Source organism: Orbicella faveolata, unplaced genomic scaffold (assembly GCF_042242905.1).
Source record: "Orbicella faveolata isolate gen_17 unplaced genomic scaffold, um_ofav_v1 contig_26, whole genome shotgun sequence".
Classification (NCBI taxonomy): Eukaryota; Metazoa; Cnidaria; class Anthozoa; order Scleractinia; family Merulinidae; genus Orbicella; species Orbicella faveolata.
This window is the reverse complement of record NW_028301554.1, coordinates 10,353,591-10,364,749: the sequence shown is the minus strand read 5'-3', so window position 1 is coordinate 10,364,749 and position 11,159 is coordinate 10,353,591. Positions and strand designations below refer to the sequence as shown.

The 11,159-nt window shown below is 39.7% G+C and overlaps 3 protein-coding genes across 3 annotated transcripts; 2 read left to right on the top strand and 1 right to left on the bottom strand.

The window, feature by feature from the left end:
- Window positions 1-6: 6 nt before the first annotated feature.
- Window positions 7-3,614, top strand: LOC110053279 (small ribosomal subunit protein eS6-like). The gene is made up of 4 exons (XM_020759491.2): window positions 7-87; window positions 1,394-1,458; window positions 2,714-2,780; window positions 2,963-3,614. The coding sequence occupies exons 1-4, from the start codon at window positions 82-84 to the stop codon at window positions 3,563-3,565; spliced, it is 741 nt and encodes a 246-aa protein (XP_020615150.1). The 5' UTR covers window positions 7-81; the 3' UTR covers window positions 3,566-3,614.
- A 1,427-nt stretch (window positions 3,615-5,041) lies between these two features.
- On the bottom strand, window positions 5,042-7,972 carry LOC110053278 (DET1 homolog). The gene is made up of 2 exons (XM_020759490.2): window positions 6,463-7,972; window positions 5,042-6,247 (listed from the first exon to the last, which is right to left on the bottom strand). The coding sequence occupies exons 1-2, from the start codon at window positions 7,881-7,883 to the stop codon at window positions 6,043-6,045; spliced, it is 1,626 nt and encodes a 541-aa protein (XP_020615149.2). The 5' UTR covers window positions 7,884-7,972; the 3' UTR covers window positions 5,042-6,042.
- Window position 7,973: 1 nt separating this feature from the next.
- Window positions 7,974-11,152, top strand: LOC110053280 (dolichyl-diphosphooligosaccharide--protein glycosyltransferase subunit KCP2-like). Its single transcript, XM_020759492.2, has 5 exons — window positions 7,974-8,050; window positions 8,126-8,280; window positions 8,655-8,718; window positions 9,556-9,622; window positions 10,948-11,152. Exons 1-5 carry the CDS (start codon window positions 8,047-8,049, stop codon window positions 11,060-11,062), a joined length of 405 nt encoding a protein of 134 aa, XP_020615151.1. The 5' UTR covers window positions 7,974-8,046; the 3' UTR covers window positions 11,063-11,152.
- Window positions 11,153-11,159: the final 7 nt, after the last annotated feature.

The window sequence follows — 11,159 nt, the reverse complement described above, 5'->3', positions numbered from 1 at the left end:
TCCCCATAATGCAGCTGAAGCCCCTCGCTCACTCTCTTTCCGTCGCTTCTTTTGCCCTTCTCGTTACAGAGGAGACGAACGATGAAGGTAAAAATAAATAATATTGGGCTCATAATTATATAGAAATGCGTACATAAATGAAAACAATGATTATCCTTGTCTCTATTTATGACTTGTGTAAGAAGGGATGGGGTTTTTTGACGCTAGATTTTCTAGATTGAATTTGGGGATGGATTGAATTTATGGCACCTGGCAGCCAGCCGTGATTTGGCCGTAGTATTGAGATCGCTGGATGACATCAGTTCCCTTAGGTGTCTTCGTATAACGAACTATGACAAAGGAAATACCATGTCCCCGGATTGTAAAATAAGAAACTAGGACGAACTCTAGAACAGTGTTGTACCTCTCCCGTTTTGTGGTTTGTTATGAATGTTACATGTGGACAGTTATCAGTCGGCTTGAACTGGACTAGAGATCTGTGTAGAGTATCTTTAGTTTGGTGTCATGATCTGACCCAGTAAGGCTTATGTCGAACCTTGCATGAAACACTGACCTCAATTTCTTATCCCACAACTGATAAAAATTATGCGGTGCTTTGGGAGATAAGCTTAATTTATTTTTTGCCAAGAGTTGTAAACTTAATGTACAATTCTTCGTCGATTTCTACAAATCTTAGTTAAAGTCGTTAAATAACAAAATACATTGCAAATCCAAAGTTGACCTACACTGTGAAACAATTTGTCAGTGTCATGGTATTTACACATATCATTGTTGTGATATTCAAGTCAGTATCTCAATGATCCGATTTAGCACCTCCTCCAAGATGCACCCCCTTTGAACTGATAAGCACCCACATTCAAATTAGCACCCCTTCTATGTTAAGTGCCCCTATAAAAGGGTTCCTGCTATTTTCTTCAATTGCAATGCCATCAGAGTACATTGAGACCATCTTTGGTTTATCTTCATCTCAAAACGTTCCCACACTACTCTCCTATGTGTCCTGGCTGTTATTTCTATCTAAGGACACAATTTCTACAAACAAAAGATCTCTCTTGTTTTACACACTTTGGTATTTATGTCCAGTCCAAAAGAATTTGGCACATATCCCTGATAAGTGATCTTTCTCCAAAGAACACCCTTCCTTCATGTCTCAAAATAGAACAGCCACCCAGCATGCTAAATCAAATCATTACAGAAATTGTTTGTCGAAAATGGTTTTGAATTACTTATTAGCTGGTATAATTTGTTGAACATGATGGATGCATTGCTGCTCTCAACTACATGGTTTGTGTAGTTGTTTTATCTTTAGGATGTTTTTTAATCTTGCTGAGCTATGCGTGAGATAGTCAACCAAATTGTGTGTCTCATAGTGTTTTTATTTCTTGTTTTGTAGCTCAATATTTCCTACCCAGCTAGTGGGTGCCAGAAGCTGATTGAAGTTGATGATGAAAAAAAGCTGTAAGTGTTTTTCAGCACATTGCCCCAGTTGGAATAATCATTAATTGCTTTACCAGATGTTCAGTGTGCTCAAAATCACGGTAATAATCTTTGATGCAAGGCACTTGCAGCAAGGCTTACAGTTTATGGGTGTTCTAACAGTCTTGGCTGGTTACTCAGATAGCTGGTGCTCCACTGGGACCAACCAGTTCAAACACGACCTGTCAACATAACACATGTCCTGGTGGAATACTTTCCAACTATTTTCATTTCAAACAGTTGATACCCATTTTAAGACCTTTTTCTATTGTTATCAACTGTTTTCAGTTTGGGTTAATCATTGAATATAGAGGAACCATTTCATTTGAAAATGGTTGGAAAAGTTTGCTGTTAAGAAACTTCAACCAAGTTTGTTGCTGATGAAAAAGGTGATCAACCAAACCAGCTAAAAAGTTTACTTCCCCATTACAACACAAGAAAACCCAGCTAGCCAAAGTAGTTCATACATATTGAACTCATTTACTTTGTGGAGCAATAGAATACTTGTGGGTCCACAAAGGTTATTGTTTCTATACAGCACTACAAAATTTATGCAGATCTAATATATCTTTAATTTCCAGCCTGTATATACAGTTGAACCTGTATATAACAACCCTACATCAAGCGGCTAGTTTTCAAAGTCCTGATTTTTTGCTCATACAAACACTGTGCTTGTTACCTGTATTAGGTGGCCACTTCTATTAAGTAGCCAGAGCCACTCTGTAGTAGTCCTATGTTCTGCTTTCTTGATTATTTTTACCTGTGTTAAGTGGCCACCCTTGAAAACTATGCCACATGTCATTTTGTGTGGTATTTTGTGTTTAAAATGCAATCCATCATCGCTATAAAGAAATAACATGTATAAAGCCACCATAAGCTGATAATCAGCCATTAAGTATCGTTAATGTTTTTCAGATGTCTGTAATTTGATGAAGTACAGTACCACATCACGAACGTAAAATCATTTTCATTTTGAATATGCTCCACTCTTTACACTGTTAATTTTGACATTAGACCACGTCCAGTGAGTATTTTTGGTGATCCTGAGACATTTATTAAGCGTCCACCTGTATTGAGTGGGCAGTTCCTTGAGTCCTGAAGGTGGCCTTTACATACTGGTTCGACTGTATTCAGAAGTTCAGTTTGTCATAATTTGCTATACAGGAATCAAAGATACACCGTATGAGTGATAATATTATCATAACTGAATTAACACATTCTAATATTTATTTTGCAGTCGTAACTTCTTTGACAAGCGTATTTCTGCTGAATGCAGTGCTGAATGTCTTGGGGAGGAGTGGAAGGTGAGTTAAATTAATTGGCATTATTAGGGTACAAGTACAAGATACAGGTTTCTTTGCACCCTGTATTTCAGGTCTGACGTTGCCTCTTTTCAAGCCATCTGCAGGTGTATCAACAGAATGGGTCTCTTATCTTGCTTGTCTAAGCACTACAGTGCTAACTGATTGAATTTGCTTCATTGCAGGGTTATGTGGTGAGAATCTCTGGAGGAAATGACAAACAGGGGTTCCCCATGAAGCAAGGAGTCATGACAAATGGCCGTGTGCGTCTTCTGCTCTCCAAGGGTCACTCCTGCTACAGGCCACGTAGAACTGGTGAACGTAAACGAAAGTCTGTGCGTGGCTGTATTGTAGATGCTCAACTCAGTGTGCTGAATTTGGTCATCATCAAGAAAGGTGACAATGACATTCCTGGGTTGACAGACACCACTGTGCCACGCCGTCTTGGGCCTAAGAGAGTTGGCAAGATCAGGAAGATGTTTAACCTGTCCAAGGAAGATGATGTCCGGCAGTATGTCATCAGGAGAACACTCCCAGAGAAAGAGGGCAAGAAGCCCAAGACGAAGGCTCCCAAGATCCAGCGTCTAGTCACTCCTCTAGTGCTGCAGCGCAAGCGCAAAATCTTGGCCCTGAAGAAAATGAGAGCACAGAAAGCTAAGCAGGAGTATGCTGAGTACACAAGGCTTCTGGCCAAGAGAGCTAAAGAGGCAAAGGAGAAACGTCATGAAATGCTGAAGAAAAAGCGTGCTTCCTCAAGTCACCGGGAGTCAGTGAGCAGTGCAAAATGAGTTCTGTATAAATTTTGAAACATCCAATAAAGGTGTGCAGAACATTGAAGTTGTTGGGCTATTTCTTTCCAAGAGTGAAGTTATTATCATTGGCTTGTTTCGTGTGTGAGAGCAATCAAAATATTCTATCTTGTTTGATGCTCCAATCATTCCTTTATGTAAAATTTGCAAAATTTGCAGATACAGCAAGGTGCTGTTAAGTGGCACCTTTTGTTTGGAGATTTTTGAAACACAAGGTCCCAATAATTATTACAAACATCTTACTGCATCTGCTACTTACGTTACTTTTGTGGCAGTGCTTGCAAAAACCAGCCTTAATAAGTCTTGTTAAGTTGTCCCAAGCTTTTCCTGGTCTTCTTTGCACTAAACACAAGAATTGTAAGTTTTACTGCAGTTTGCTCACAAGTGTAAGCCTTGCTTGTAAAGCAGTGACACAAGTCATGCAAGTACCTGTGGTTTACATGATTCACAGATAGCTGTGCTGAGGTAGAATTTCCATCTGGTCTTGGCCTAGTTGTTTTTGCTTTGCAATAGGCCACTCCCGAGTTGCCTTTTGCCTCTGTGTCAAAACGAGTCTTCATATGAAGCTATTCATACAGAAATGTGTCCCACCTACGTGTTCATTTTCATGAAAATCAAACTCGTCATATGAAAGGTTTTGCACAAAGACTCATTTTGAAAGAGAGGTACAAGGTAGCTTTGAAATGGCCTATTACATTCAGTTTTAAGTTTAAAGATTTGCTCTGTGAGGAAGTTGTTTGCTTTGTGGCTGATTGCAAGCAAATTTAGTTGCATTTTTAAAAGTCCTTAAGAAGGGGATGTGGCAAAATGCATGTGCATTTCTCGTGCATTGTGCTGCAAACAAATATCCATACACTTCACAGAAGGGCATTTGATTTTACATACCCCCACCTTTCAGTAAAACCATATTAAACTCATCGACAAACAATGAGCTTGGGGAATGGTGCCTGAAAGGATGGTGGGGCCCGAGAGTAAACTAAACCAAGCGCGTAAGGTATCCATGACAACCCTGTGAGTGGGAACCACCAGGCACAGTCACACTGAAGAAACAGTGGAAACACAGGATACTTACCCTCAAGCCAAAGAGGGGCAGGTGGGCTGGGAGAAAAGCTTAAAGAGCACTGTCCAGCAGGGAAAAACATGCGGAATGAGTTGACATCTGAAGCCAAGCTGTAAAATCCCGGTGTCCCTGCACAAATCCCCCAGTCACCCCAAACTCACTCAGAGGGAGACTGCAGGCAAGCAATCTTGTTTCACGGTTAACTTAGCATAAATTACATTTAGACACATTGCTTTGCCTTTGGAGACCCCCATGATTTTCAATGGGATAAGAAAATACTTTCTGGAACTGCACATTGTGAAATAAGGTCAAATAAGATGGTCAGATGCCATGAACTGTACAAAGCCAGTGTCAGCCCCAAACTGACACACACAACAGAGTAGAATACAGCAAACTGGGTCAGTGAACTTTTTTTTGATGAAGAGGACTTAAAGGACTTAAAAACTGAATGCAGAGATACATACTAAACTAAGGCAACACCTACATTAACTTAGATGACAGGAATACTTTCCATACATGCTTAAATTTTACTTCTTGTCCATTAGAGTATGATATTGTTCATTTTTCAGTTTGACTTTTTCTTTTAGCAACTTAAGAAACAGACAAATGGTGGTTTTACACTCTAAGCTTGGATCAAAATTAAGTCTGTATTTGTTGTATGATGAATTGTATGTTGTATGATTATTGTTCAATGTTTATCGTATTCTTTCCCTTTTAATTGAATTGTAAACCACTTCTTTAACGTAATTAATTTAGCTCTCTTGTATTGTCACTGAAAAGCCCCATCAGGGGAGTGTATATAAGCTATTGTTGTTGCTGTTGTTACTAAGGTGGAATTGCATTTAGATTGTGGGCAATCTAAAATAAAATGTTCATTCACAGCAGTACTATATACACATACTACCTAAGGCTGGTTTTCACTAGCGACGGAGTCGTAATCAGAAACGTAGAGTCAGAAGCAGAACACCCCTTCCACTTATACTCTGTTGCTTACGATTTAGTGACAACTGCATTGTCAGAGTTGCAAGCAGAAGTGGAAGAATAAGCCAATCACAATGCTCTATTCTGGGCCTTGTGATTGGTTGGTTCTTCCGCTTCTGCTTCCAACTCCGACAATCTAGTTTTCACTGGATCACAAGCGATGGTGCCGATTCTGATTCCATTGAGCTTATGACTCCACCTAAGACTCTGATTTTCAATTTTCACCAGGTTATAAGCGCTCTTACGACTCCGACTATGATTCTGACTTTGACTCAGTCACTAGTGAAAACTACACAAATTGCAAGACCTACCTAACTCCATCAATTCAAAGCACAAAAAATAAGTTATATTTTTCAAAGGTTAGATACAGTAGATGCTGGGAAAGAGCAAGTGTACATGTGTGGCAAGTCCTAACTTAAGTATGCTCAACACCACTTGTAAGATGCCTGATGTGGAAATTCACCACATACTCAGCATTAGTTTTCTGCACTGAGATGGCAAATGGGTAAAGTGGGTGAAATGTGAAGGCCACAAGTCGCTTTCCTGTGGGTGGAATTGGACGTCCCAAGAATCCTGCATGTATTTTAAATTTGAGAAGTCCTGAATCTCTTGAATAGAACCTGCAGAAAAAAGGCAAGAAGCAATTTGTCAATAACATCACCAGCCAGGCACTATGTGGTGGCAACACCTCCCTGGCAGCAACCCAAATGTCCATCACCCCTATTTGATTCCTAAAATCACACCTAAATAATACTAAAATTTTAACCACACCACTGTCAGAACCTTGCATTGTCATTTCTAAATCCACCTCATTGTACTAGAAAAAATACTTCACCTGATTGGATGATCTCCACAAGCCTTAGGCCTTTCCATCACAGAAACCCACTTGTCATCATATTTAAACAAGGACAGGTCTAAATAAGGACTGCTGCTGTATGACTGAGAGCTGATTGGAAGCTGAGCAAGAAGCCTCTTCACAGCTTCAGTGTACCCTCCATATTTAGCATTAACAATGGTGTGTTTAAATCGTCTTTGAATTTGCCGGGCAAAGATGTTGCTTGAAGCTGAACATGTAAACTGTGCTGGTGAATGCAACATAGCATTCCGAAATGAGTCACAGAATTGTTCAAACAGTTCTAGCAACTTCTCAGAAGTGTTTTCAAACACTGCCAAGACTTTTGTCGTCTCCATGTCATACACAATGAAGAATGAAGGCTGTGAGTTAGGATCAGGAACCCTTAATGTCACAACATCTTCACTCGCATACTTAATCAACAAAATCCTGCTATCAAAGAGCTGCATCTTCCACATCCTCAGAGCTCTGAACAGTTCTACATGCTGATAAAACCTGCCCATGGCTAAAGCACTACCTTCATTATATGCACATCTCCACAAGTGAGCCAGGATGCGATGCTTTAGTCCATTCAGACAGGTCTCCATGTAAGGTCGTATGAGCTGGCCATTAGCATCAACATTCCTGACACAGGTCAGCATGTATTCGTCATCCTCGTAACAGAATCTGCCAATAGAGCGCACATCAATAAACCTGCCATCGGAAGTCACTTGAAAGATGTGTATTACCTGCTGTTGAACAGACAAAACAGCAAGAAGATCTCTGTACAAGTACAATCCCTGGTTGTGAGACAGGAAAATTTTATCACATTTGAACGTCCTTGAGTCAGACAACATTCCAGTTTTCATGTCAACAATGTGGATTGTGTAATCTTCAAGAGGAGACCTGGGATTTGGTGAAACTGATTCGTTGTTACTGTAGATATCAAAGAAGTAAGGATGAGGTTCCTCTGGGACATAAGAAGCTGACCCAACAATGACATACCGACCATCATCTGTAAATAAACTACACTCCCTGTTCAAATGCTCTCCATTCTGCGCCACTGTTACAACGGAACTTAAACGAAAGAAACTGCTAAACAGTCTGCTCCTTATCACAGTGTCCGACTGTTCCGTCGCCAGTAATTGCTCTGCGGCACTCGGCCCTTGAAACTCGTACACTTCAACAGAACTTTGGTCTAGAGAGAATGCAACGAAATAACGCCCATCGGGTGAAAACTTTCGCAGGTAACACGGTGGTGTTTCCACATTCACAATGGTGAAATTTGGAAAGATGTTTTGTGTGAAAGCTCTAGCTTGATGCCAGTGGGTTCCAGGTTTTGGAAAATGGGTCTCTCGCTGGCGCAGCCTCCAAACCAAATTCTGGTTCGGTATTCTTCTTGGCTTAAAATGCAGCTCAGACATCTTCAATGCGAGCTGTAAACTGTAAATAGTCGATATTTGACCCGACTTGACCCGCCATTATAGCCCAGACTATACCATCCGGGAACGTGGCGAATTTTCTTATGCGAAGTACTGGGGCGAACAGCTGAGTTGTCCTCTTTCCTTTCGAGTGTCCTCTTTCAACATGGGTAAGAGATTTTCCATTTGTTGTCCCCTTTTGGGTGAATTTTCCTTTGATCTCATGGGTTTAATTTGAATCACAGCTCTTCCATCGTACACGTCGTTCCTGTTTGCGACCACGTTAACCGTGCTGACTTTCGCTGGAATGCAAATGTTCAAGACAAACTTGGCATCCAGTGAATGGATGACTATTCTTGGGGGATTCATAGGATCGCAACTTTTCGTTTTCCTTCTAACTGTATCCTTTACGTTCTTACGGTACTTTAATTAGATTATCATGACATGTGTACAATAGTTTTCTCCTTGCTCTTTTCTCTGCCATATCAGATCATTCTATTTTGTTCCATCACCAATCTGCACCAATGCATGCAATCTCATAGAACAAAGACCTTTAGCTTTGATTCCAACAACTTGAAGGTTTTCTATGCACAGCCTTATACTTGGTTGCTCGTTGCGTTCTCTTACCAAGAAAACTAAGCCAAAGTCGCAGTTTATTATCTGAACCAAATTTAGCGTAATATTTTCTGTGATTTTTATTTAATTTCAATTTTAATTAAATGTTTTGTAACCACTCTGTTACACACTGTGTTTTCCTTGACTGCATCCCATTAGGCAGTAGGAAATTTAGAGACCTCTATGTTTGGACGAAATTTCCAAACAAAATTGTTTCCAGAAGGTATGTATTGTGGCTTAGCTTGGTTATTAATTTACACAACTTAAGTATCTTTGGTTGTGTCTTTGTCACACAGTAACCTTAGAGGGTAGCCTCTGCAGGATATGACTACAATCAGGGACAAAACACACTGCTCAAAAACAAGCCTTTTCCCTCCAAGTTTGATTTGTCTTATCTCCACTCCTTGGATTCGGTCTTTCTCTGCCTTTCCAATGTTGTAACCTTGACATGCTCTTGTCAAAGCCAGTTTCAACACTGATTGGAGGGTAGGGAGGGGGCTGGCTAACAACGGAAAACAATTTTTTTTTTCATCAAAGAAAGTATGTTTCTTTGTTACAAAGTGTTCGATTCCCTAAAATGTCTCAACAGTTTTGTCCCTGATATTTGTAGAAAATGGTAGTGCACACAGAGTGCAATATGGTAGACCCAATGGCCAAGTGATTAGCACATTGGACTCAAGATCAAGTAGTGCAGCCTCATTTAAGTGTTGGCTTGGGTTGTGTTCTTGATAATTCATTTTATTCCAGGACAACACCTCTCTTCACCCAGGGTGAATGGGTTCTGTTAATAATAATTATTATTGTTAAAGCAACCTGAAAAAGTGTTCCATCAAACATTTACAATGGATAGCAACACTCCTGGTCATTGCGTAGTAGTGAAAGCAGAATAATCTCTTTCAGTTTGGGCTTCTTGGGGCTGAGGGGCTGATTTAACACTGGCTGCAGTTGAGAGTATGTCATACAAAATAAAATTAGTGAAGTCTATTTCAAAAGAGAAGGCTACTGGTTGAATTCAATTTAGGTGTATTAATATTGTTTCTTTGTTTTCTTTTTCTTCAAGTAATTCTTTGTCTGGTAGTTGCAATGTTTGCCTCAGGTCTAGTCCACAGAGTTTGTGTAACAACCTGGTGAGTTGCCTTGTTTTATTACAGGGGGGCTTTAGGTCTGTGGATAGTGGTGCATGTATCAATCAGTATACATGAATGTCATAATCTTGTTGATGGTCAGTCACAGTCTTTATTATCCCTGTCTTATGGAAGCTTTTCAATTCACTCTGCACTGATACACATGTAACACCACACCAATCTGTCAAATCTCAAATTGTTACTTAATAAGAGAGGTGATGATGATGATTAAAACTAGGGTAACTGGCCAATAAAAACACGCACAAATGTCTTTTAGTTTATACTAAAATTGTGCTATGCTCAGCCTGTGCGAAGACTGGCCCTACCCAAAGTCAGTGATCCTACACTAAGTCAGTCACTTCATACATTAAGTCAGAGGTCAAAAGTATCCATGTTGATTTTACTGATACAGTTGAACTTCCCAGATGTGACCACCCAAAATGTCAAGCCTAGGTGGTCGCTTACGATAGCTTAGACCATATTGGGTCCAAAGTTAGCCTCATTAGCATATGGTAACTGCAGAGACTTACCCCATGTCTTATTCATGTGAAAAGTCAATTTCGAGAAAAAATCTGGTACTTCCCATTAAGAAGTTTCCATCTCTTGTACAACCTAGGAATGCGATAATGTTACAACACCTTATTATCCAATTTTCGCTCTATTATCTGTCAAGAGGTTGCCAATGGGAGGTTAAAAACAAAAGAAAATTTCAGACTTTTAGCTCTTAGAGTGGTCGCAGTTGCTTACGAGAGGTGATCGCTTACAAGAGGTTCCAAAAATAGTGATTTGACTTGGAAACTTTTGGTATTTGTTGAAAACTGGTCGCTGAGGAGAGGTGGTCGCTTCCGAGTGGAGAGGTGGTCGCAACCGGAGGTTCAACTGTGTTGACAATCAAATTTCTTTGAAATTATGTGAATTTTTTAACACAAAGGTGAGTCTTGAGGAATAACCTCACATTTAACATATTGAACACAAGAAACTGTTTTTCACCCAATTTTTTGAAAAGTGACATGAGAGTGGAAAATACAACCCAAAGTGGAGTATTTTTTGAGGAGTTTGAAGGTGTTTTGAAAATATAGTAAAATCGGTATCAAGTGTTTGATATATTTTCTCAATCGTACATGTTAACAAAATTAAGGAGAAAACAGAGAATAAAATCTCAAAAATCTATGCTAAGTAAGATCAGATATCCAAACACTGTCACAGTTGTGATTTCCTTTGTTTCAGCATAATGAATACATGTATGAGTTTGAGAAATGTCTTACAAGGGCATTGAAAAGTTAATGCTAGTGGTTCCTTAATTCACTCCAATCATTTCTTCTCTGCAGTTTCCTGTTTTCTATGGTAGCCATTTACTACATAAACAGGATCGCTGCCAGCACACACACTCCAACAACAAACTCAGCCCCACAGGCACAGCTGAAGACCAAGAAGAATCGCTAATCTCCTATCACTGCTAAACAACAACAATTATTATTAATAGTAGCAAAGCATAGAGCAAGACACAATAAAGTTCAGTTTTGTTTTTCTGAAGCATAAT

Coding starts and splice junctions, on each gene's coding strand:
- LOC110053278 (XM_020759490.2), bottom strand. CDS start 7,883: ATGTCTGAGCTGCATTTTAAGCCAAGAAGAATACCGAACCAGAATTTG. Junction 6,248..6,462: donor TGTGGAGATCATCCAATCAG/GTGAAGTATTTT, acceptor TTTTTTCTGCAG/GTTCTATTCAAGAGATTCAG.
- LOC110053279 (XM_020759491.2), top strand. Junction 1,459..2,713: donor GTTGATGATGAAAAAAAGCT/GTAAGTGTTTTT, acceptor TTTATTTTGCAG/TCGTAACTTCTTTGACAAGC. Junction 2,781..2,962: donor GTCTTGGGGAGGAGTGGAAG/GTGAGTTAAATT, acceptor GCTTCATTGCAG/GGTTATGTGGTGAGAATCTC.
- LOC110053280 (XM_020759492.2), top strand. Junction 8,281..8,654: donor TTTTCGTTTTCCTTCTAACT/GTATCCTTTACG, acceptor GCATCCCATTAG/GCAGTAGGAAATTTAGAGAC. Junction 9,623..10,947: donor AGAGTTTGTGTAACAACCTG/GTGAGTTGCCTT, acceptor TCTTCTCTGCAG/TTTCCTGTTTTCTATGGTAG.